Source organism: Parasteatoda tepidariorum, chromosome 2, assembly GCF_982258835.1.
Source record: "Parasteatoda tepidariorum strain Cologne lab strain chromosome 2, Ptep-v5.0, whole genome shotgun sequence".
Classification (NCBI taxonomy): domain Eukaryota; kingdom Metazoa; phylum Arthropoda; class Arachnida; order Araneae; family Theridiidae; genus Parasteatoda; species Parasteatoda tepidariorum.
The window spans coordinates 35,686,956-35,710,110 of record NC_141756.1 but is presented as its reverse complement, the minus strand read 5'-3'; the positions used below and the strand labels follow the sequence as shown (position 1 = coordinate 35,710,110).

Here is a 23,155-nt window from a genome sequence, read left to right as displayed (position 1 = left end):
AAAAACTGGGAAAAGTTTGCATGTGTCCTGTTGGTAGTGAAGGGACAAACTTTATACTTTCAAGATAAAAATGTGGAGTTCTATTTTCACAAGTGTAATAACAATTTGGTATTTGAAAATATGGTGTGTTTTGTTTAAAATAAAATAAAAATTATAGATATAAATGTATCTGTGCTAGTCTAGTCACTAAATTTTTTAAAAACCCAATTTGTGACATGAGAAACTGCATTAAAAATTCACAAAAAAGAATGGGTACGAATTATGATTCATATCCTCACCCTAGTTAGCCAAAAGATGTTCGGACATCATTTGGAGCTTCCTTTCTGTATTGGTAACAGTGAAAATGGTATGTTATCCTTGGAATAAATGTTAAAATATATAACAGCTTGACGAAGTATAACTACACGTTTTACCTTTAAAGTTTGCTCCATCATGTAATCATTTTAGTTAATTGTGTCCTACTGTCTAGCAGGTACTGATAAAAAAAAATTATTGCAAGTATAAAAACTGGGAAATAGCACTTAGACAGTTTCAATTTGCGCTAAAAGGTACAGAAGAGCGAATATCCCTTTTCTTTGTGATTTATTGCTATACTGTAGCTTAGATTATTGATTTGATCAACTTTTTTAATGAAAAAAAAGAACTTTATTTTTTTTATTCAAATCAGTTTTTTTTTTTTAATTATGTTGATTTTCAAATGAAAAGCATAATATACTGTGAAACCTCTGTTGAAAGACCACTTCTGTGTAGAAACCTCCTCTATTTATGACCATTTTTGAAAGGAACGGAATTTTTTCCACGCACTTTGTGTTAAAGAAACCCTTTAAGAGAGTCCTTCAGAACCTCTGAACCAAATGCAGAAAAGGCCAAACAATTACGAAAAAATATTAACAAAACAAATCAGTAGATTAAAATGTATTCAAAATATTTATGAGGCTTTTTTTTATGATCTCCGAATTATATTTACAACCATATGTTGTAGTCAGAGTGCACTAAAGATTATTCTATCAATGATTTATTTTTAGATTTAAAAGTTAAATTAGAAAAAACTAAGTATCTCAAACAAAGAAACCTCATCTTTAAAAGCTAACTAATTTTTATGATAGAAAATTAAATGCAAACTTAAACCAAAAACAATTTTTTATTTAAAATTAGTTCTATCATTCGTAATTAGTAAATTTGTTTTTACAATTATATCAATAGGGATCATTTTTGTTGATGCTAAATTCTATTCATCAATCTGGTTATCACAACGTCTACAAAGTGGCATTTCCGCACCAAGAAAATTGCGTTAACTGAAATTAAAGTCATTTGCAAAAAATCACGCACCTTGATAACATTTTGAAGTCAGTGGAGGTAACCCTTAGGAATTTCACACCTCCATTAACGGCCATTTTGCAGTTGAACAGAGAGTGGTCGCTCCTAAAAGTTATCACTCTAATAACTTTTAAGTTTAACAAACTCAAAGAATTATGATTGCTATCAATTGATGTTTCTTAAAATTGGTTATTTGCTTTATTAAAGTTATTGGTTTTAATTATTAGTCTATTACTTTTTGCAATTAAATATTTATAATATTTTTTTTTTTAATTTAGATTGTAATCTTTTCCAGCAATAAATTGACTACCTTTAATATTATGTGGTTGTAAGCTTTAAAAAAAATAAAAATTTAATAAATTTCAATATACCATGAACCATGTTAAGTCCATAAAATTTTTAAATATCTTTAAAATAATAGTGTTGTCCCTAAGCATTTTTAGAGGGGCTGCTTGCCTCTCCTACTATTTGATTCCTATAAATGCATACTTGCCCTTTTTGATTGAATCCTTAGATTGAGCACAAAGATACTTGCATCCTAAAATTTTTGTTTTACTAAATCTGTATTAGGAAATTTCTATTTTTTTTCCAAATGAAATACTAATTGAGCTATTCTAATAAATAATTGTTATTGTTAGCCATTTCTTGTTTGTATGTTTGATATTAATCTCTGATATTTTTATTTTTTACAGTACTATTTGATTTGTCATATTTATTTAAAATTTGTTCAATGTTAAGCTAATTTTCTTTATAAAAATAGAGCTTAGAGATTGATGAATTGTGTCATCAAAATGAATACGGAAGAACAGTTTTATTCATGAACTAATTTAAGTTTATGAAATTTCAAAATGAAGGAGTGTATTTTTATGGGGGCTTTCTCTGTTAGCTATAGCCACCAAAAGCTTGGAACTGTGTGAGCAGTTCTTTTTTTTTATTGCTTTGTGATCTGTACTGGTTACGCTCTCACCATTTCTTCCCTAGAACCTCCTACTGATGATTTTCACATATGTTTCAAAACTACAATGGTTTTTTAAAGTTACATTATAAAAAGTGATTTTGCAATTTGTTTATAGACTAATAAAATATAATTGTAAAAATATAATTAAATAACGGAGTTATCGTTACAGATATAATTTCTGAAAAAATAATTCACAATCTGGGATGGATTACTAATAAAGAAAATTAAGCTATAAATGTGGATTGATATTCCTTTACTAAAAACCACAGGTTTACAATTTAATTAATTTCATACATTTTGTTCCCTTTAAACTATATTAATGACCTAAATTTTTTAAACTACCCACATAGTTTTTTTTTTATAAATGCTTTGCTCGCTTATTTTAACTGTTCTAAAATTAGAGTAACATTAAAAGGTTAAAAAAAATTCAAAATGAAACTATAATTTTATGTGTTTGTTTGGAAATAAAAGATGAAAATTCATATTTTTAAAAAAATATTTGAATTCTTTTTATTTATTCCTTTTCAAGTATTAAGTTTGTTTTTATTTTCTACCTGAAAAAAATCAAACTACATAAGTTCAAGTAAATTACGAAAATGGTGTTTGGTAAGCAAAAAATAATTATGGATTTGTTATATTCAGCCAAATATATTTCAAAAAAACTGATTTTCGTACAAGGGACAGTTTTCATGAAGTACAGTGTTCTATATCTACTTGAGGTTAGATGTATCATGTATGTATTAATATTACACCAAGGGTACAGAGAAATCTCAAAACCTAATATTTCCCTAGAATACAGTTTTTTTGGTTTGAAATATCTTCCAAAATTATACCAGTTTTTTTTTTTTTTTTTTTTTTTTTTTTTTTTGGACAGTAAGTTGATGTGGCATAAGAAATAAAAAATATGTTGAAGTAAACTTTAGGAATGTATACTTTAATAGTTAGATACTTTTCCCATCTTTCTTATGCCTTATTTGTCCAAATACTACATTTTTAATTTAGCAATCAGATTTTAAAATAGTCAGAAAATCAATCATTCAATCTATTTTGTTTTGATTAAAAAAAAAATCAGTTTTAAACATTCTTATGTTGTTTAAAATAAATACTTATTTTTTATCATTCATAAAAAGCAACTTCCCTTCTTATGAGTTTTTTTATAGCGAAAAATTGTGCACACCAATGAATTTTTTTTAATTAGACCAAAAATTATTGCAGGACTGTCTAAATTTCTCCCAATCCTTGTTCATGTGATCAAGCATATTCTGCACACCTGCGTGATACACATATTTACATTACAAAAGCAGTTTTCATGCTATACATTGTTATATACACAAAATTAGAAGTATAGTGGTTGGGCCAAGTAATGAAAGCACTTCAATACTAACATATATTTTAATATTTCTCAAAAAATAATTAGAAAATCAGTTTATAAATTTAGAAGTGATGAGATTGTATGATTTTTCATAGTTATCAATGAAGTTAAAAGCTTTTAGTAACATGTTGTAAAAAAATTTAACTTATTACTTTTATTTTGGTTATTATTTTATGTAATAATTGCACAAAATTTTGTAAACCCAGCTTAAATATTTATGGTGATATGGACATTTTTTTTTGTCTCAAAGAAAACTTTTGGATCCATTTAAAATTGATTAATTTTAAATTTTCACTTATAGCAAAAAAAAATTCGATTTTTATAAAAATGTCCATCTCTCCTCAAATATTTAAGTTAGAATTACGAAAAGTTGTCCAATTATTGCAGATAATAGATAAAATCATAGTTGTGAGTTACAGATTTATTTCTACATTTTATGGCATAGGGTGTTCAAAAGCATTTTTTCCCAATTATAATTTATTGTTGGTCCCTCAAACCTTAAAAAGCCTTTAACTTCATTGATATATGTAAGTAGTCGCACGATCTAAATTTATAAAATGATTCTTTAAGTATTTTTTTAGAATATTAAAAAAAAAATTTATTAGTATTGAAGTGTTTCTTGATTTTGTACAACTTTATTTAATCTCGTTATAAAAAGCTTATTCATCCATAATTGTTTTTTTCCAATAAAATCTCATGACATATTTTTCACAATGAAAGATCTCCAATAAAAATTTCATATTTGATACATTATGCTGGTGTGTTATCCAAAAAAATCAATGTAAAGCATTTTAAATAACTATATAAATTTAAATTATAATTTGAATTTATTGGAAGGAATTTATTAATCAGTATTTTCATGATATCTGTTTTACATAAATTTTGATGTGTACTTGTATGGCATATTATGTGCTAGAGATAAATAGGTACGAATATTTTGGTATCAGATATACTTTTAATTTACATCTTAAAGGTTGGGTTGAAAAATTAAGTGAACTGTTCTGTTTGAGCTCAAATCTATATTGAATTTGCTTAAATTCCAGGCTTAAAATATAATAGTGGTTGTAAAATAAAACAGAAATTCATTTAAATCAAATTTAAAATTGCAAGTATTTTTCTAAAAAATTAACATGTATTCATTATCGTTACTTTCAGTGAAGTTGTTAAAATATAAAAAATCCTCAGGTATAACAATCATTATTTCATATATTAATAGCAAATGAATTAAATATATTACTGAACAAAACATCTTAAGTTTATTTCCTGATAATTTTAGCTGGCAAAAAAAATAAAGCTTCTTCAATTCATCCGAAAATATTTTTGTCCCGCAGTGGACTGATCGTTAAGACACGGTTCCTTGACTTCGGTGATCAGCATATCACCGAAGTCAAGCATCACTGGCTGCGGTCAGTGTGCGGGTGGGTGACCACTTGGATTAGTCGGCGTAGGGACCGAGGGTGTGCGATATTGGTCCTCGTTAAACTGTTCTTCCGTAAAGTGCTCGACTTCGAGTGCAGGTCGTCGGGCTACCGAAGCGGGGGTGCCATCCTCTCTGCAAAGGATCAAAATTGTGATGGCATGTCTTCGGATCATCCTCGGGGATGTTTCCCAGACCATCGCCAATAGCCCATTGTGCAAAACATCAGATGCAGTAATATTGACCCATGTCTATTATGTACTAGATTGTCCCGCAGTGGACTGATCGTTAAGACACGGTTCCCAGCAGATCACCGAAGTCAAGCATCACTGGCTACGGTCAGTGTGCGGGTGGGTGACCACTTGGATCAGTCTGCGTAGGGACCGAGGGTGTGCGGTATTGGTCCTCGTTAAACTGTGCTACCGTAAAGTGCTCGACTTCGCGCGCAGGTCGTCGGGCTACCGAAGCGGGGGTGCCATCCCTTCTGCAGAGGATCAAAATTGTGATGGCATGTCTTCGGATCATCCTCCGGGATGTTTCCTAGACCGTCGCCAATAGCCCATTGTGCAGCTCTAGTGCGACGTAAAGTAACAACAACAATGTACTAGATTATAAAAGTAAAATAACAGCATCATACAGTTGTTAGACAATTTTTATTATACATTTAAAAAAAGAATTAACATTTATGACTTTTATAAATCAAGAGTTCAAACAAAATGAATTGAGTAAAAAAAATCATTCATGAATAAATATCCAAATGCTGGTAAAAGCACCTTTCTCACTCCATTCATGTGGTTTTGTTGTTGCAATCTGTGCACATGTCCAATAGCTGTAAAAGTTTTAATTAAAAAAAAAGTGAATTTTCTAACTTTTAAAATACCTGCCAAATTTTACTCTTTCCAATATTATTTTCTTAAGTTTCTTCACCATATTATTTTACATTTATACATAAGTTCAATTTATTTATGGTTGTGATGCTCAAAATAATCTTAAATTAAATTTATAAATTCGAAATATGAGTAGATAAAACTTACGTTTTGCTACCACTTTATTTATAAAAATAACATTTTATGAAAAATTTATGCGATTACTTTTTGCGTTTATGTGATTACTTCATATTTATCATGATTATGTTTTACACCAAAATTTGGCTTTTTTTGACAACTGTCAAAAAGGGGTTTTTGACGTGAAGGTTAAAATCTTGTCAACTCTGTAATTGGTCCAAAATTATAAACTACAACATTCACCCTTGCTGTAATTAAAACTAAATATTAAGTTATCAGATTTCATCCTGCTACCTTGATTAATAGCAATTCTGAATTAAAGATTTCGAATTAGAAACAGAATGAAACAGTTTTTTTTTACCTAGGAATAAAATTTAAACTAAATTTTTTATGCAACAGTATTTCTCTTTTCGCGTGCAAACGAAAAAAATTCACTTATAAAATGCTATAATTAAAAGTGAATAATTTTAAAAACTTAAAATCAGTTTACCTTGCATTCTTTCAGTTACCTAATTTCTCATATTTTTCAGTTTAAATTTTTATTATGTTTATATTGCTATCAAAAGAGAAATTATTAGCGTGCATACTCACACTAAAATACTTGTTCTACTGGCATACCAGAACAATGGCATTCGTCCTTAATTATTTCTTTTTGTTGCACATCAGATGCTGGGTATAAGCAGTTTGGTAATGGATATGGCGTTGACCCATAGTTTTCTATGACATTCTTTTTCATGAATTCGTTTTTTTCAGACCTGTAAAAAATTAATGTAGATGGATTTATTTTACTTTCCAAATATTTAATACTAATTTTCTTCGTCAAATTAATACCTAAAAACAAAGTTTTGATCTTTAATATTTTCTCTGTACACAAGTAGTAGTAGTTAATTTAATGTCGCACTAGAGCTGCACAATGGGCTATAGGCGACAGTCTGGAAAACATCCCTAAGGATGATCCGAAGACAAGCCATCACAAATTTAATCCTCTGCAAAGGGGATGGCACCCCCGCTTCGGTAGCCCAACGACCTGCACGCGAAGTCGAGCACTTTACGGTAGAAGAGTTTAACGAGAACCAATTCCGCACACCCTCAGTCCCTACGCAGACTGATCCAAGTGGCCGCACACTGACCGCAGCCAGTGATGCATGACTTCGGTGATCTGCTGGGAACCGTGTCTTAACGATCAGTCCACTGCGGGACCTCTGTTAATGAAAAGTACACATTATGGGTCGCAAATTTATGATTTAGTGCGAGGAAAAAAAACAACGTCGTCGAAATTTTTAGAGTCGCTACCGTGGATAGCGAAACTTAATAACACCAGAATTATTTTGACTAATGGAGAAATGTTAATTAGAAACGCTTTTCCCTTTCATTGGGCAATTAAACTGATTTTGATATTTTCATTCTGGCCTTCCTTAAGTAGTAATTAATTACTTTTCAATAATTTTTCCCTTCTTTAAATACTGATTTGTGACTTTATGTACAGACTTTTTTGACACAATATTTGATATATATTTAAGGCAGTGTTTTGGAACATCTAAAATTGCTGAAAAAGTAATGTCACTGATTTTGTTGTGAAGCTTGTACGCGTTCAGCTCACTCATGCCAGTTGTAATCACTAAAGGTAGTTGTTAGTCATCGCTGACCATCCAAAGAAAGAGAACATGTATTTTCGTGTTTTTCTCTGCAAGTTACCAAACACAAGGTGGCACAAAACTGGAAAAAGTCTGGAAATTTTTTTCATGTAGAAAAATCAGTTTGAGGTCCTTAAAATCGAATATTGGACTTATAAAAAAATATATTGTTTATTTTCCACTCGAATAGCAATAAGTGCTTTGTAATATTTTTTCTGTTTACGAATATGGCGTAACCGAAGCTAACGGTTACAAAAATTAGGGATAAATCAGTCTGAAAAAGTCAGCAGTGTTCTTGGCCATCCGGCATGCTGCACACGATGGATTTCATTCAAGCTTTGTGTGAAACAACGGTGGAAACTTTTCCGTGCTAAAGGTGGCATTTTGGTGATGCTTGTTTATAATGTTTTCTATTTCTTTTCCTAGCAGCACCACATGATGTGTAGATCATTCGCTGCAGTGTATAAACAATCCGCACAGACCCACAAGGAATAACAACAAATAAATAAAAAAAGTGTAAAATCATTAAAACATTCGAAATACAAAACTACATTAAATAGAATATTAACAATAGAAATATAAACAGTAAGTTAGTAGTGTCTGCAGCTGTTCCCTAGCATTCCAGTATCTGTCATAGATGTTGCCAGCAACTGCGGGTCAAACCCTAAGATGCCCAGCATTCAATGGGGAGTCTTCCCCGCATAAGACACAGTTTGGATCGGGAAAGATCTTAAGTCTATGGAGGTGAGCTGCAAGGCAGTCGTGTCCGGTTTCCAACCTAAAAGCAGCAACCGCATTGGGTCTCGGGTGATCAAGGATCTTATTCATAACGTCTACCGGTGATATAAAGCTTTTCTAAAGACAGTTAAGAGGCTCGCACCGGAAGGTAATCAACGAAATTGTAACACATGTGATTAAGTTCTTTAATTCAATCCGACATAAGATTGTGCGCTTAATGAGACGGTCAGTAAACATGCGAAAAAGTCCCAACTACGCATCACGGATGATTGGAAACATAACCTTGGCCTTCTTGACCATATTTCGTCCGATGCAGACTATTTCCCAACCTCTCTTTAGTCTCCACGTGGCGAAGTCTTGTTACTATCCTTGAGATGAGCTTGACTTGCTCCCAGGTTTTAAACACCTTTCTAAAGGTACATACTGTAACTCCTTCGATACCTGGAAATTTCACTGGATCCGTTTTGTAAAGCTGTTTAAAGTCATTTTAATTTGTTACAACTATCCGATCAACACGTTTCTTAATCGACTCAGTGACATTTCTTTTCGAATAAATCTTATAACTTGACTACATATTTTCTGCGACTTACAAATGTTTATTGACAGTTTTGCACGCCATGTCGGAAAAACAAAAATTTATTGCAAAACCCATAGTTACAGATTAAACTTTTCATAATATTTGAATGGAGAATGTTTCAGTATTGAATAAAATCCTTACCGCCCTCGAGAAAGCTGAAGTTGCGGGTATAACCAGATTGACTGCCGCAAATTTTCATTAAAATATTTAGTTTGTAACAAATTCTTTTTCATTTTTTTAAAAAAAAAAAGATTTTTTTTTTCCCGAAATGTTGAAGATGGAAAAAAAATTTTAAGAAACATTTTTATCTTCTTCACTCTCCTTTTGAATATTAAAAAAAAAATTTAATTGAAGATTTAAATTTTAAATAGCTTTAAATATACTTAGTGTCAAGATTAAATCACCAGCGTCTGAAAAACCGTTGCCTGAGCACAAATTTATGTAAAATATAACCTTTTTTTTTCTCGTTTGATTTGAATATTTAAATTTTTGTGGACCCCTGCTTAATATTACATTGTTAGAATGTTGTGTCAAAATCTCGATCTTGAAAATACTAATTCATTGCCTGTTTCCTTCGTTATGAGTTAAAAATAAACATTTTTCACCCTTAAAAGTTCCTTAAAAATGTATTTTTCTGTAATTAAATCTAAAAATAATTTAATTAATAACTTTATAAACTTCTACAAAATAGAGTTTTATAGCGCCGATTAATTTTTAAATTATAATGGATTTAAGTAATTAACTCAGCAAATGAAAAACATACTTACTCCAGCCCTAAAACTTGTTTTGATAGATTCAGAATTTTTCTATGACTTTCTATTTGCTCTTCTAAAAATAAAAGAATTTTAATTATTTATCGCGTTCAGTCAAAAAGTATACATATACGTATATCTTACTATATATAAAAATCTAATGGTGTCGCAGTTTCCATTATTGTCCATGCGTTTTTATTGGCAGGGAAATCACGTGGTAGAATCCAATTTTTCCCCATTCATTTCCATATTGTTTTGGTTGTCATCAGCATAAAAATCATAAAGGTATTGTTTTTCTATAAATATATTTAAAGTTATTTTCGTGTACTACTATTATTTCGCTTTTAATTCTTCAGTTCAAAACGAAGATAGTTGTTTTTTATTATAATTTAATTCTGCGCTTAGAAAGGTGGTCTAATCTTATAAAACGTTTTGCAATCATTATTTTTGTGCAAATAACATTAATATACTATTATAAATTACAGTTAAAGAGATGTGTTAAATGATTTAGAACTTAACGTTCAGCTTCATACACAATGAGATGCAAGCAAAAATAATATTTAATATATCCACCAGTTTGGTAAGCGAAAATATTAAATTACGGTTTCGAACTCGTCAAATTTATTTAAACAATGCAATGTTATAACAATATAAATGTTATTTTAAAAAATTATTACTTAGAGAATTACTTCTGTTCACCAATAGATTTAAATATTTATAATACTAATAGATAATATTTAGACGTAAAAAGTAGAGGCACAAACGTAAGCAAACAGAATTCCTTTTAGTACATATATGTAAAGTGAATAATTTTAACTTTATTAGAAAAACTCTTTTTTGCCTAGAAGCAACAATTATTGCAAAGCAATCATCGGGGTTGGTGAGTGGTAGCGAACAGGGGGCTTAGCCCCTAGTGGGTGTGTGACAAATTACCGCAAGCGAGTTTGAAAACCTGTTTTAATAACATCTAAGGCCATTAAAAAGAGTTCTACGGAGTTGAAAGGTTTTTAACGTTTAAGGTGATAGACGAAAATTTGTTTAATTTTAAAGGGTAGGGAAGGTTTCGGTTAATATTCCTGTTAAAGACAAGAATTTCATATTCGGTTCTAAATAAACTAGTTAGGTTTCAAAATATATATTCTTTTTAATTTATTCTCTTTTTTTTCCTAAGGATAGTTTAGAATAAACATCGGTGTAAAAAATGTAATTTATTAGTCACGAAGTTATTATTAGTAATCGGATTAATCAGGATAATATGTCGAAGAGGTGTGTGCCTCTACCCGGTATAGCCTACAGTGATTAGTATATATTTTTTTAAATAAGAAATAGGAATGCCATAGCCCAGTACTGATATTTTTAAGGTAAAGTGCAAATTACCTTAAACTGGTTTTATTATAATAATAACCATCTATAATTAACAATAACAAAATAAGCCCTCTAAAGGGAAATTTGTATTTTAATAAAAAAAAATTGATTTATGGAATATTTTCTTTGATCATAAATTTTGTGACATACGTAAAAAAGGGACTGCGTGCGTATTAGTCACTACTTTCAAGACCCACCGCCAAAAATGGGACAAACTAACAACCCTTGTCACTCTCACCTGATTTTATCTAGGTTAAATAATATCATCTAGGTGGAATGGTATCACCAAATTTGTTGATTTTTAAATTTGCTGATATTTTTCTACAGTATTATTTTTTTATATATATAAAGCTGTGGTGATTTTTTTTTTTTAATATTTAAGTTACATACTAAAGAAAAAAGAAACGTGAAAGGAGCACAAATGAAAGTACATAAATTGACATACTATAGTTTCAGTTCCATAAGCAAGAACCTTCCTCAGTATCTAAACGTCAAATGAAGGGTAAAGAAGTTGACACAGAGTTGATTTCTTTAACTTCTTTTGACGTTCACTGAGGAAGGCTCTTGTTTTTCTTGTTCACTTTTTTTTTTCTTTAGTCTACATAGCATCTTTGTTGGACTTGAGCTAAATATCTGTCTGTTATTTAAGTCTGGAGAATTCCAGGTTTGAAATATAGGTTTTGTTTCTGGCTGGTCTAAGGCAAAAGCACTCAAACTGTATCCCCCGTGGCGATAGAGCTTCAGTGAACAGTTTTCTTACAATTAAAAAAATACAGAAAGTATTTGTAAACCTGTATAAATTTCAGGATGTTGTTCCATAAATGCCAGTACAAATTTATCAGCATCCATAAGTTTGAAAAATTTCCCAGCTGCTCGAATTTCTGCTCCAATAAAAAAATCATTAGCTTTGTAATACGTAGGTTGTGCTGATGAACTTGAATGTTGTTTGGGTAGCTTATTCCTTTTCAAAAATGCTCCACCAGGAAAGCCAGAGTTTGGTATTGCTTCTTCATTTATAGTTACAGTATCGTCAGAAGGAAAGAACGTTATTACAAATTCTCGAGAAATGTCTTCCTTTATGCTTGTTATCTGTTGAAATAAAATACAAAAGCTTTTTAAATTCTAAATTGCGTTAAGTAAGATTGAAGTAAACTTAAGAGTGAATGTGAACGTTCTAAGTGTTTCTGGTCATTTGATGAAAGTATAAAATAAAGGACGGGAAAAAAACGTAATAACGGAAGAAAAAAAGTATGGACTTATAAAATACGTATAAAACATGATATCTAAAACGGAAATGAAAAACATGGGAACCAAATATTTTTATTCAATCTAAAAAATAACAGCTATTAGTTATAATACTTCCATGTAGCAGAAAAGTAAATGACAAAAAATATTCTTATATATTTGGCATTTTTGTGTAATAAGCAGGGCTGCCAACTACTGAGCTTTTTGTGAAATATCTTACAGAGTGGTGGCAATTTAATTATTAAGTTTTGTTAATTTTACAAACATTTTAAAAGCTTCACCACGAGAGGCCTGAACTTGAACTGGGGTCTGGTACAGTGCACCTGTCCGTACTTTCATCTGAAGGTGTGCCCGTGGGCGCCTGGAATATTGACGATGTGAAGAATAAATAAATTCCACAGAAGGTTATGCGGTCGTCATGAGTGGATTGCAGGGCCGTAACTACGCCGGGGCAGTCGGGGCACCGCCCCGGGGCCCCGACGGTCAAGGGGGCCCCATATGAAGGGACCACGCGACATTTTTTCTATTTAGTTTATATATATATATATATGAAAGATATTGTGTGAAGATTTGCTAAAATCTTCTTTTTCGCTAGCAGGCTACTTTTGCTCGAGAGCAGGCTACTTCAGCTCGAGAGCAGGCTACTTTTGCTTTCCTCAGTGAAATAGATATCCCACAATTACAAATTGATAATTTGTAAGCTACAAATCGTTTGCGGTCGCCCCCTTTTACATGGTGGACGCTAGGTGAAGGGGGTTTGAACGGCGAGAGGGCCACTCGTCTGGTCAGCAGAAGGGGAGATAAGGAGTGATAGATTTATGAGGAATTAGAATGCAGAACGCCTTATCTTAACAATTTGTTCTTGTGGAATATAACTTTTCTTTCAATTTGTTTTTGTGGTATATCTATTTCATTGAGGGACGAAAAAGTTTCTAGTTGCGACCTTGCTCTCAGCCTAACAATCGACTTTAACATAGGGTGAAAGACTCTTTCCGAGAATTATTTCCCTTCCTCAAAAGAGCAAAAACGCTTCACAGAAAAGAGGAACGGAAAGGCATTTTTGAAGCTATACCCCTAATAAGAAACTTTATGTTGTTCTGAAATTAACTTGAATGGGCAAATAAGGTGTCTTTTGAAATTTGGGAAAGTAAAGTGAAAGTGGAAAAATATCTTTATTTTCACTCTATTTTTTGAGGGTAGAAAACTTTATTTTGTTTCAAAAGTGCAAAGAAGTGCTTCACCCCTTCTGAAATTTAGACATTCTCAAAAGTAAGTTCTAGTAGAATTAGTACATTCAGAAAGAGAAAAAAGCTATTTTTTTCAACATTTAAGTTATTTTCCGAATAGAAAACTTAATTTTCCTCCAAATAAAAAAGAGAAATCTGCTTAAATTTTTTTTTTAAGGAAAAGCAAATTTAAAGATATTTTCCATGTCGAAAATTTTATTTTCCTCTTAAATAAAAACGAGGGAGCTAAGAAAGTACTTTGCTTCACAAAAATAAAGTAAAATTACTATTTAACTCATTTTTTCCTACTTTTAAGCTTTTTTTCAAGTAACAAACTTTATTTTCCTCGTAAATTTAATTGATGAGCGTCATTCCTTCTGAAACATTGACATTCACTACAATAAAGTAATTTTTGTTTATAAAATAGAATTAGCAATTTCAGAAAAAGAAACTACTATTTGTTTCACCTTTTGAAGCTATTTTTTAAATAAAAAAATAAAATAAAACTCCCCCTCCCCAACCGAGACAAATACGTCTGTTTTGTTTGAATTTTCTTCCACATATGACAATTTCTAATTTATTAAGAAAAAATTTTAAAATTTAACCAAAAGAAGGGCTCAGCATAAAAAAATAAAACAAGTGTTTAGGAAACTAAAATAGTTGCCTCTCTTTTACCCTTCCCTGGTGTAATAAAATGCATCCTTCACTGACATACATTTTAAAGCATTCCTTGACTCTCAACACCTGCAGATCACCAACCGAGACAGTTATCTGACCCTCAAAATATAGGCATCTCCTTTTACACCATGGGAAAATGTCCTTCCTTTGACTTCTTTAAATTGCCCTGTAGTCCGTGGGCCGAAGTCTCAAAAGTAGCTCTAAACTAATTTTCGTTCCGACATTTGAGAGGCAATTTTATTCTCCCAAAATCGAACACAATCTTGGCTGAGAAACATAAATTCATAAAGTTCTCCAAAATCTGACTGGCCATTAATTGAAAGTTATCAAAACAATGAGGAACTATTTTGTTTTCACGAATTCAGTATTTTGCCCTAGAATATCCGAAGAGAAGCGTAATTTGACGTCACTTGGAAATGAATGGACCAATCAGAACAAAAGCAGTTGTCTGCATGCTACGATAGCTTCCCGTACGTTCACGCTTCTTTTGCGCTAAAACACTTAACAGTTTTTTATAAGTATGTACTTCAAAATTTTTATACAATTATAGTTACTTCAAGATCTTAAAATCTTTATTTTTTCATTTTAAATCATGATAATTTGATAATTTACTATTAAAAGGTAAAACATAGACTATGACAGTTATAGTTGTAATATGAAGGGTTATAATACTGCATCTGCGATTATTTTTCAGGTTTTTTTTATATTAATATTGTAAAAATACTTAAAACTTGAATTCTATAGAATATATAAATCTTTCCTCCACTATGTGAAAATTTAAATTTGCATCAACTTTTTAAGAACTGCTACCCTACAGAAAATAATCTGATTTTCTTCAAAAATCTGGAGATATTTCTCCCTTATTTTTTAAAACGATACTTATTTTAGTAAGCTAAAAAACCATTTTATACAAATGAATATTTTGAAATTCAGTTTGACACAAAAATAAAAAATTTCATTTGTGTAAAATTTTCAATAAATTTGAATTGATATTTTTTTTAATTTGTTGCTTGGTACACTGTCTTTTACTGAAGCTTTAAAACTTTCTTTACTATATAAAAACCGGATATTTTACGCAATGAACTATCTTGATAAATAATTTATTTGAACAATTTAACAAAGTTTGGTCTTTTATTATTTAAAATTTTAATGTTTTGGTACAGCATTAATTTTGAAAATAATAATATTGATTTAGAGAAAATATATTTAGAATGTAGAATTCATAGCTTTAATTGAAAAAAAAAATGTTTTCAAGTGTTATTTCAAATAGTTTTTGCAAGTGTAGCAAAAGACAAATACAGAGTGTTCCAAAAAACCTTAGACAGGTATTGTTGAATATATTTTTATTTAGCAAGAGAATATAATTCGAGACATTAATATATTTGGAAATTTCATTATGGTTTGATATTCAATAATTTATTTACATTTAAGTGTAGAGACATTCTTTAACTACTTTTCGAAACAGTGTCAGTTGGAAAATTGATTAAACACATTTTTTAAACCAATATCTGAAGTTAAATGTTTAAATCATGTTTTGAATCTACACTATTGCTTTCAAATTCAATTCAAAAAAAATATTCAATGATTAAATACAAAATTGTCATATTTCTTGTTGCTGATCCTACAGAGAAAACATACATAAATTTCCTTAAATTTCATGATTTATTTTAAGTTTAGATTAGTTAACAGTTTTTTTATAGCTTAAGAGTAGTATTTATTTAAGAGGAGTATTTTTTATAGCTTTTTTGTAAGAGCAAAAAAAAAAAAAAAAAACATAAAATTTTTGTTTTCTTTTTTCCGAGTAAGCACATCTTAATAAAAAATTTTAAATTTATACGCCATTCAGAGTTTAAAAAGAAGTAATATTTAAGTAAAATTAAAATGCAAGCAATATAAGATGTGCGCTTGACTCTACAAAAATGTTTAATATCACAGATATTGGATAAATAAGCTATCAAAACAACCATCTTTTGAAACAATACTTACCATAGCACCTTTGTTAGTGAAACAAAAATAATATTTTTTTTAAGAATAATGGATCATTAACGTTAATATGTAGATTTTTTAAACATTTTGGAACTAATATTTTATCTTCATAAAGTAATGAGAATTGTTTAAAAAAAATTTTTTTTAACATTTCATCAACATAACTACAATACTTTCATTTCTTCGGTGGGATCTATAGATAAATATCCCCTTTAAATTTGTAACTCAGCAAATATTATTAAAATTAAAATAGGACAAATAATTCCTTCTCATTTTTAAGCAAAGTATATATTTTTGTATCTTAAAATCGGAGACGAATTTTTGATTAGGTCAGAGAGGCATTGCAATTCGAATTTCGGAATGAAAATCAAATATTTAACAGTAAAGCGGGAAAATGAAGCGTTATCAATATATAGTTGGCTCTAAAAAGAGACCTTTATTTAAATTTTAAAAAAAATTCAAAGGATTAAAATGAAATCGAGAAAATTATCATCAATGCAACCAACGATTTGCTTACAAACATTACTGTAAGCGACTGTGAGGAGACAATGCGTGATTGGTTAGCTTGGCGGAGGAAAAAATAATTCGACGATTTCACTGGATGAGAGTACGAAAGCATACAGAAAAAGAGTGCGTCATAAAATCGATTGTTATTAAATTATGACCAAATAATATTTGGAGAACTTTATAAAATTAAAAATACTAAAACATTCTGAATCGTTTTGTCAAAAGAAAAAATTGCCCCCAAAGTATCGGAACGAACTTGAACGATAAATGAGTTTGGCCCACGGACTACTGGGCTTTACGACCCTAGGCTTTTTGTCCTTTTATAAAATATCATGTATTTCCAGAACCATGCATTTGTCGGTTAGTCACAGTTGTCTTAAACAAGCAATTATCTAGATGTTCTAGGAAAACAGAAGCAAGCTTTTAAGGGATCGAAGGGGATTACTTTTGTTGACATATTTTTTCAGAAAGAAACGCGGAAATCACTCTCTGTTAAAAAAAAAACTTCAATTTTTAGCTACTTTAATTGCTTCATTGAAATTGACTATTTTTAATTCAAATATAGATTTTTTGTTAACTTTTATTTTGTTCCATCTTTCAAATTAAAATTTAACTTTAATTGATACTAATTAAAATTATTTGCAACTTTTTTTAAAAAATATAAATGTCATTACTTTGGTTTACAACAAAACGAAAAGGAAATTGATTTCTAAGGAGGTAAGCAATTGTTTACATTAAATTATTTAATACATTCAAAACTGCGTATTAATGTACTGTTGGAATTGTTTTTTTTATATTTCTATATCAAATTGCTTTTATGTAATACATTTTGTTCTTATTTTATATTTTTAAAATTAAGACCATTAAATTTTTAAAATTGGAAATTCGATTTTTTATGCTTTTTAACAATTTTGCTTTCATTCAAAATTAAAAAGCAAACTTTGATTTTGTTTAAAAAAATCATATTTAATTTAATTAAAAAATCGCATTTAATTTAATAAAACGCTATAAACATTGTTTCGTTGAGAATAACTGAAAATATGTCATCATTTAAAATATTTTGGTTTAAATAAACCATTGTTTTTCAATCAATAAAAGAAAGTTCTTCGAAGAAAATATTTTATTAGGTTGTTTTGATAATTCTTTCTACTTTTATGAGAGACTTTAGTAGATTCTTTGAGATCAGCATTATCTACATTGCATTAAAATTAAACTAATTTCAAATTCCTTGGTTTCACTGACAAAAATGGTACATGTTGTAGTTTTATATACTTAAGAGAGAAAAAAAAAGAAAATATGTTAATTCAAAAAGCAAGGAAATATCACGATTGGGTTGAGAATGCAATTAATCTTCTTTTAAATTTACTATTTCATTCTTATCTTATATGATAACCACATTGTATTGAGCGGAACTAAGACATCAAACCCATTGCACATTTATTCTGTCTTATTTATTTGACTATCTCCGTTGTTTTTGCAACACTAATTTATATAAACAAAAGTAATCTTTATTCTAATACAAAAAATTAACCTTAACTGATACTTCAAATATTAAAATAACGAATAAATATATTTGATACAAACGTTTAACTAAAATATTATTATTAAAAACAGCTTTAATTAGAAAAAAAAATCTTATTTTCAAAAATGGCACAATTTTTTTCCATAACAATTGAGGAAGGAGGTAGTGTTGAGCGCAATGAGCGTTTTAAATAAAACTGTTATAGGATCATCAAAGTAATTATCTTGTGATAACTTTCTGAGAACTTTTTTCATGCATTATTTTTCTCAGTTTATAGTATACATTTTTGAAAATTTTAATACTGAAACTATAAATATTGCTGATGTAGGAAAGGAATTTATCCGACCATCAGAATTACATTTAATCATTTCTTTAAAATGTGCGAACATTTCTGTTTATCAATGAATTACTTTATTTTCCGTTTTCAATATTGGAACAAGATGTGTAAAACATTACACTTAAGATTCTAGTTTTGAGACTTATTATTTTTTTTTTCCATTGTGAATATGATTTTCACTGCAACCAATGTTTAAGATATTCATTGAAATATTTTCAAAGCTATTGTATTTTTCAATATAGAAATCCAAATCACATAAAATTCAGTGTCATTACAAACCATTTAAAAGGTTTTCTTCTTATTTTTTGTTTTGGAAAAATTAGAAAAAAACTTTTTGAAATATTAAAAAATATTAGTTTCTTATCATAATTTTTTTATCATATATAATTACATGCCATCATAAATACATATATTTATTTGCCATTTTGTCTGTTCAGAAGTTTCGATAGGCAAAATATTCATGAATGAATTCTGCTCTAAATATTACTATATTTTTAGGACCCTGTACAACAAGTACAATTTTTACTTGAACTTATTTATCTTACATTGCTATGCTATACAGACAAATGAGGTAGTATTTCGTCTGTATTTTAAATCACTGAACCAAATAAGACAAAATACGAAACACAGTGCTTATATTTGAAAAGTTGAAATGTTTCTTTTTTTCATGTGTGTGTACAAAAAGTACTGTCTTCGAAATGCACTCATTATGAAGAAGACCATCATAACTTCAAAACTATTTATCCTATCAGCTTGAATTACATCTCATTTAATTATGTATTAAAACTTTGATCGAAAATCTTTCCCTACGTGATCTACTACTTAATTCTAGAAATATCTACAAGCTTTTCTTGAAACATTCGAAATGTAAATTAATTTGCATTGCATCACAAAAGTTTATTTTTTAATTCGATAAAACAAATGTTATCAAGCAATTTTGCATAAATATATCAATAAATAATCGTCAAAATGAAACTATCCATTTAAAACTATCTAGCTTGTTATGTATGAAGGAATACATGTGAACTTAAATTATGTAATGAAAAAATATTTTAACTTATTAATTAAAGATGATCGAAATTCATGATACGTTATTGAAATAACCAAAAATAAATTATAAAAGTTTTATTTCCTTGTAATCATATGTTTAAAATCTTGGTTACAATAAATTAGATGACAAGAATATGTAAAAAGCGAAAATACGTAAAAATGTCTTAATATGCAGACAAAACGTTAAAATTCAAACTTAGGATCTTTTTCTAAAAGCCCTGTTTGTTCGTTTCTCAAAATGTAAAAAATCTTAGTCAAATCGAGATATTTTGTTTCTTCTTTCTTTTCCTCATTTTAATAATGCCTTAAAATTAATATATCCTACCCTTTAACATTTGAAAGAAAATTCTAACGTAACTATACTATACTAGTATATCATAAAAATTTCTTGTTATGCTTATTCCTAGTATTCTAATGTAACACTTGAAAAAAATGACTTTTACACTTGGAAGTTCTGAAACTTTATTTTATATCTAAAATGATTAACCTATATGATGATAAACGACTGGTTTAGGAGGAAAGGAAAGTCTAAAATATAAATAGTTGTTAAACATCTATTTTAAATGTAATTGCTTATCTATAAAATGTGTATGAGATTATTAATTGTTCGCCCCTTGGTCATTGTTCACCCCTTGGCTCGCCAAGGTTCGCCCATTTGAACTGAAATTGAAAGAAATTTTTGTATGAAAATCTCACTGAATTAAGAAATTAACAGAGAAGTTAATGATTTTGAGTATTTACATTTAGATTACGACAATAAAATTTGAAATAAGAAAAGAAAAAACATTAAAAATTGTCAGTTACTAACAAAAATCACTATAATGGATTAAGGATGTATGTGTGACAGTGAGTAGAGATTATACTTGTTGTTATACTTTCTCAAAATTGAAACTTATAAAAAATTATTTGAGAAGTTCGATGAAACAGAATCGATTGAATGGACTTGCTCTACTGTCTATTGAAAACGAAAGAGCACGAAATATTGATTTCAGCGATATAATTGATGAATTTGAGGCAACAAAGGCCAGGAGAAATTAATTTTAAGTTTTGAAATTTTTTATTTCTGATTTTAGAAAGATTTATGTTCAGCAATTTTAAAATTGTTATAATTTATTATTTAATTTTTATTAATTAATAATAGATTAGCAAATTTAGTGGACTGTGTTTCAAATTATGGATGGATTTATATTTTGTACTAATAATTATAAATATTAATTTTATGACTTTTTTTTTATTTTACATAAAAAAAAAATTTCTTTTCACCTTTTTTAAAAAATTTTTTTACTATGAAATCTATTTTACAATTAACTTTAAATATTTTTCAAAAACTGAAAATAATCTAAAATTTTAAATGTGAAATCTTTATTCTAGACATTTATTTTAATGCAAACTGATGTATTATAATCTCTCTCAACAAACTCAAGTGTATAAATCTATCTACCAAACTAGAAACATTAAATACATTTAAAATCTGTATTTAGTATGCGTTTTTTAATTATTTTTAGATGTCTTGAAGTCTTAAACACTTATTTGTGTTTTGTAATTAAAAATTAATTTTTTTAAATATAGCATTTTACATTCTAGTGTTAAATTTACAACTTACAATATTTTGTAATCCCATTTCTATGTGAACAAGTGGGTTATTTTCGTAAATATATTAATCAACATGATACATAAATAGCTAAAATGACGATTAGAGATGGAGTACACAAAGTTTTAGAAAGGGCCCCGGCAAAAATTTGAGCCCCAGGGCCCCGAAGGGTGAAGTTACGGCACTGGTGGATTGTCCATGTCTTGGAAGAGGAGAGAAGGGATTGGAGTAGTGAAACTAGCTCCTCGTCTTTGAGGAGTTCCCGCATCTCGCTGAAGATATGCAGGAATCGTGTAGCTGAATTGGGCGATCTTCCTCTTGGGTTTAGCCTGAAAAACAGGCTGAGTGCTCTCCTTTACAGTTGATGCAGGTCTGAGGCTCGCTGTAGGGCTTCGTGCAGAGGTAAGAAAATTCAATACGTATCAGATCCTTGTCTTCTCATCGAATAAATTCGAAGCTGAGAGCCTGAACAAATCGGGGTTCCATGTGAACTTTTGAATCATTTAAATGTAGTGGTGTGAGAAATAACTTTAAATCGAATTTACAAAACAGCGATATCATGAACTTCGCTATCACTAGAAGAAATTTACCCAAAAAGCGTAGAAAGTTGGCAGTCCAGAATAAGCTACATATTGTTGTATTTGTAAAAATGCGTATAATTTTGTAAATATTATTTTAAGATGAGGCTAAATATTTCAGACGGGCCCTAAAAAAACAATTTAATTAGAAAATTTACAACAAAAAAACGTGCAATTTAGAGAGTAAATAACGCCTAATCCATTTCTTGAGTGAAATTCGGTTTGTCGACATTTTTACCGACGTGACGACAATATGATAGTTCTGAAAAATTCGAGTTTCTAAACAATAGGACTAAAACATCACTGGAAATCAGCTATCGGTACAACCAATAGGAATACGTTTCTATTACAATGTAATGTATTGCAATGTAAGGAATTGTCCAATGGGAATAATGTAAACGGTAATTGATTAAATGATAGTGGAACACTGATCTAATTAAGCCGATTCGAATGATCTGACATGCTGTAGAAACATTGTTTTATTGTTTCCCCATTCAACAATGCCACCTTTTGATAGTTTTTAAATCTTTGTGAGAATAAATAACTTAGTTCCCTAAACAGAACACTGCAACGCCTTTTACTTATCTAGAATTGATTTTTAAATTGTCAGTTATTTTTTGGGACATCTAATAAGGATCATTCGATAAGTATATTAATTGTTAATAAACTCCAGCTGTAGTTATTATTTTCAGATTTCATTGTGTCTGGATAAACAGCAAATGTTTTTTTTTTTTTTTTTAATATGATTATGCAACAGGTTTCTTTTCTATATCTTCCACAATTCTAAAAGAAGATTCCAATTTCTTACCAATTTAGCTTTATAACGCAATGCGATTCCGCTATAATGCTCCTCTTTCTTGAAATCTTTTCTAGGTGGCTTGGGTACAATTGATAAACAATTTTGTAAAGAGTCCTCCCATCCACCGATACCAGTATGAGGTGGATATATCTGAAAAACACATTTTTCTAAGACATTTATGAATCTATTAAAGATTATTAAACAGCAATCTTTTAAAGGGATTCATAAATTAATATTTACAATATATTTATTAAAAGAATATGTATAAATAATACATTTACACGAAACAATAATGCATTTAGTTAAAAACCTTACTTACTTTATTCTATTTATTTTTTAATAACAGAGTTGAAGATTGCAATGTTCCATTTCAAGACTTCATTTATTTTCAGTTACACATATTGTAAAATAATCCTAAACCAAGAAATCTAAATCCTCTTTAAACATTTTACAGCTCTGCTCACCAATACGTATTGTTGATTTTCATTCATCATTGTTTTTT

The 23,155-nt window shown here is 29.3% G+C and overlaps 1 protein-coding gene across 1 annotated transcript in view; it reads right to left on the bottom strand.

The window, feature by feature from the left end:
- Positions 1 to 5,698: 5,698 nt before the first annotated feature.
- Positions 5,699 to 23,155, bottom strand: part of LOC107454954 (EF-hand domain-containing protein 1) — a 36,413-nt gene continuing 18,956 nt past the window's right edge. Inside the window, exons 8-12 of the mRNA XM_016072319.4 lie at positions 22,663 to 22,803; positions 11,926 to 12,223; positions 9,785 to 9,845; positions 6,660 to 6,823; positions 5,699 to 5,893 (exon numbers count right to left, since the gene is read on the bottom strand). Of these exons, the coding sequence (XP_015927805.3) occupies positions 6,661 to 6,823; positions 9,785 to 9,845; positions 11,926 to 12,223; positions 22,663 to 22,803 (663 nt within the window). The 3' untranslated portion in view covers positions 5,699 to 5,893; position 6,660. The remainder of the gene's footprint in view (positions 5,894 to 6,659; positions 6,824 to 9,784; positions 9,846 to 11,925; positions 12,224 to 22,662; positions 22,804 to 23,155) is intronic.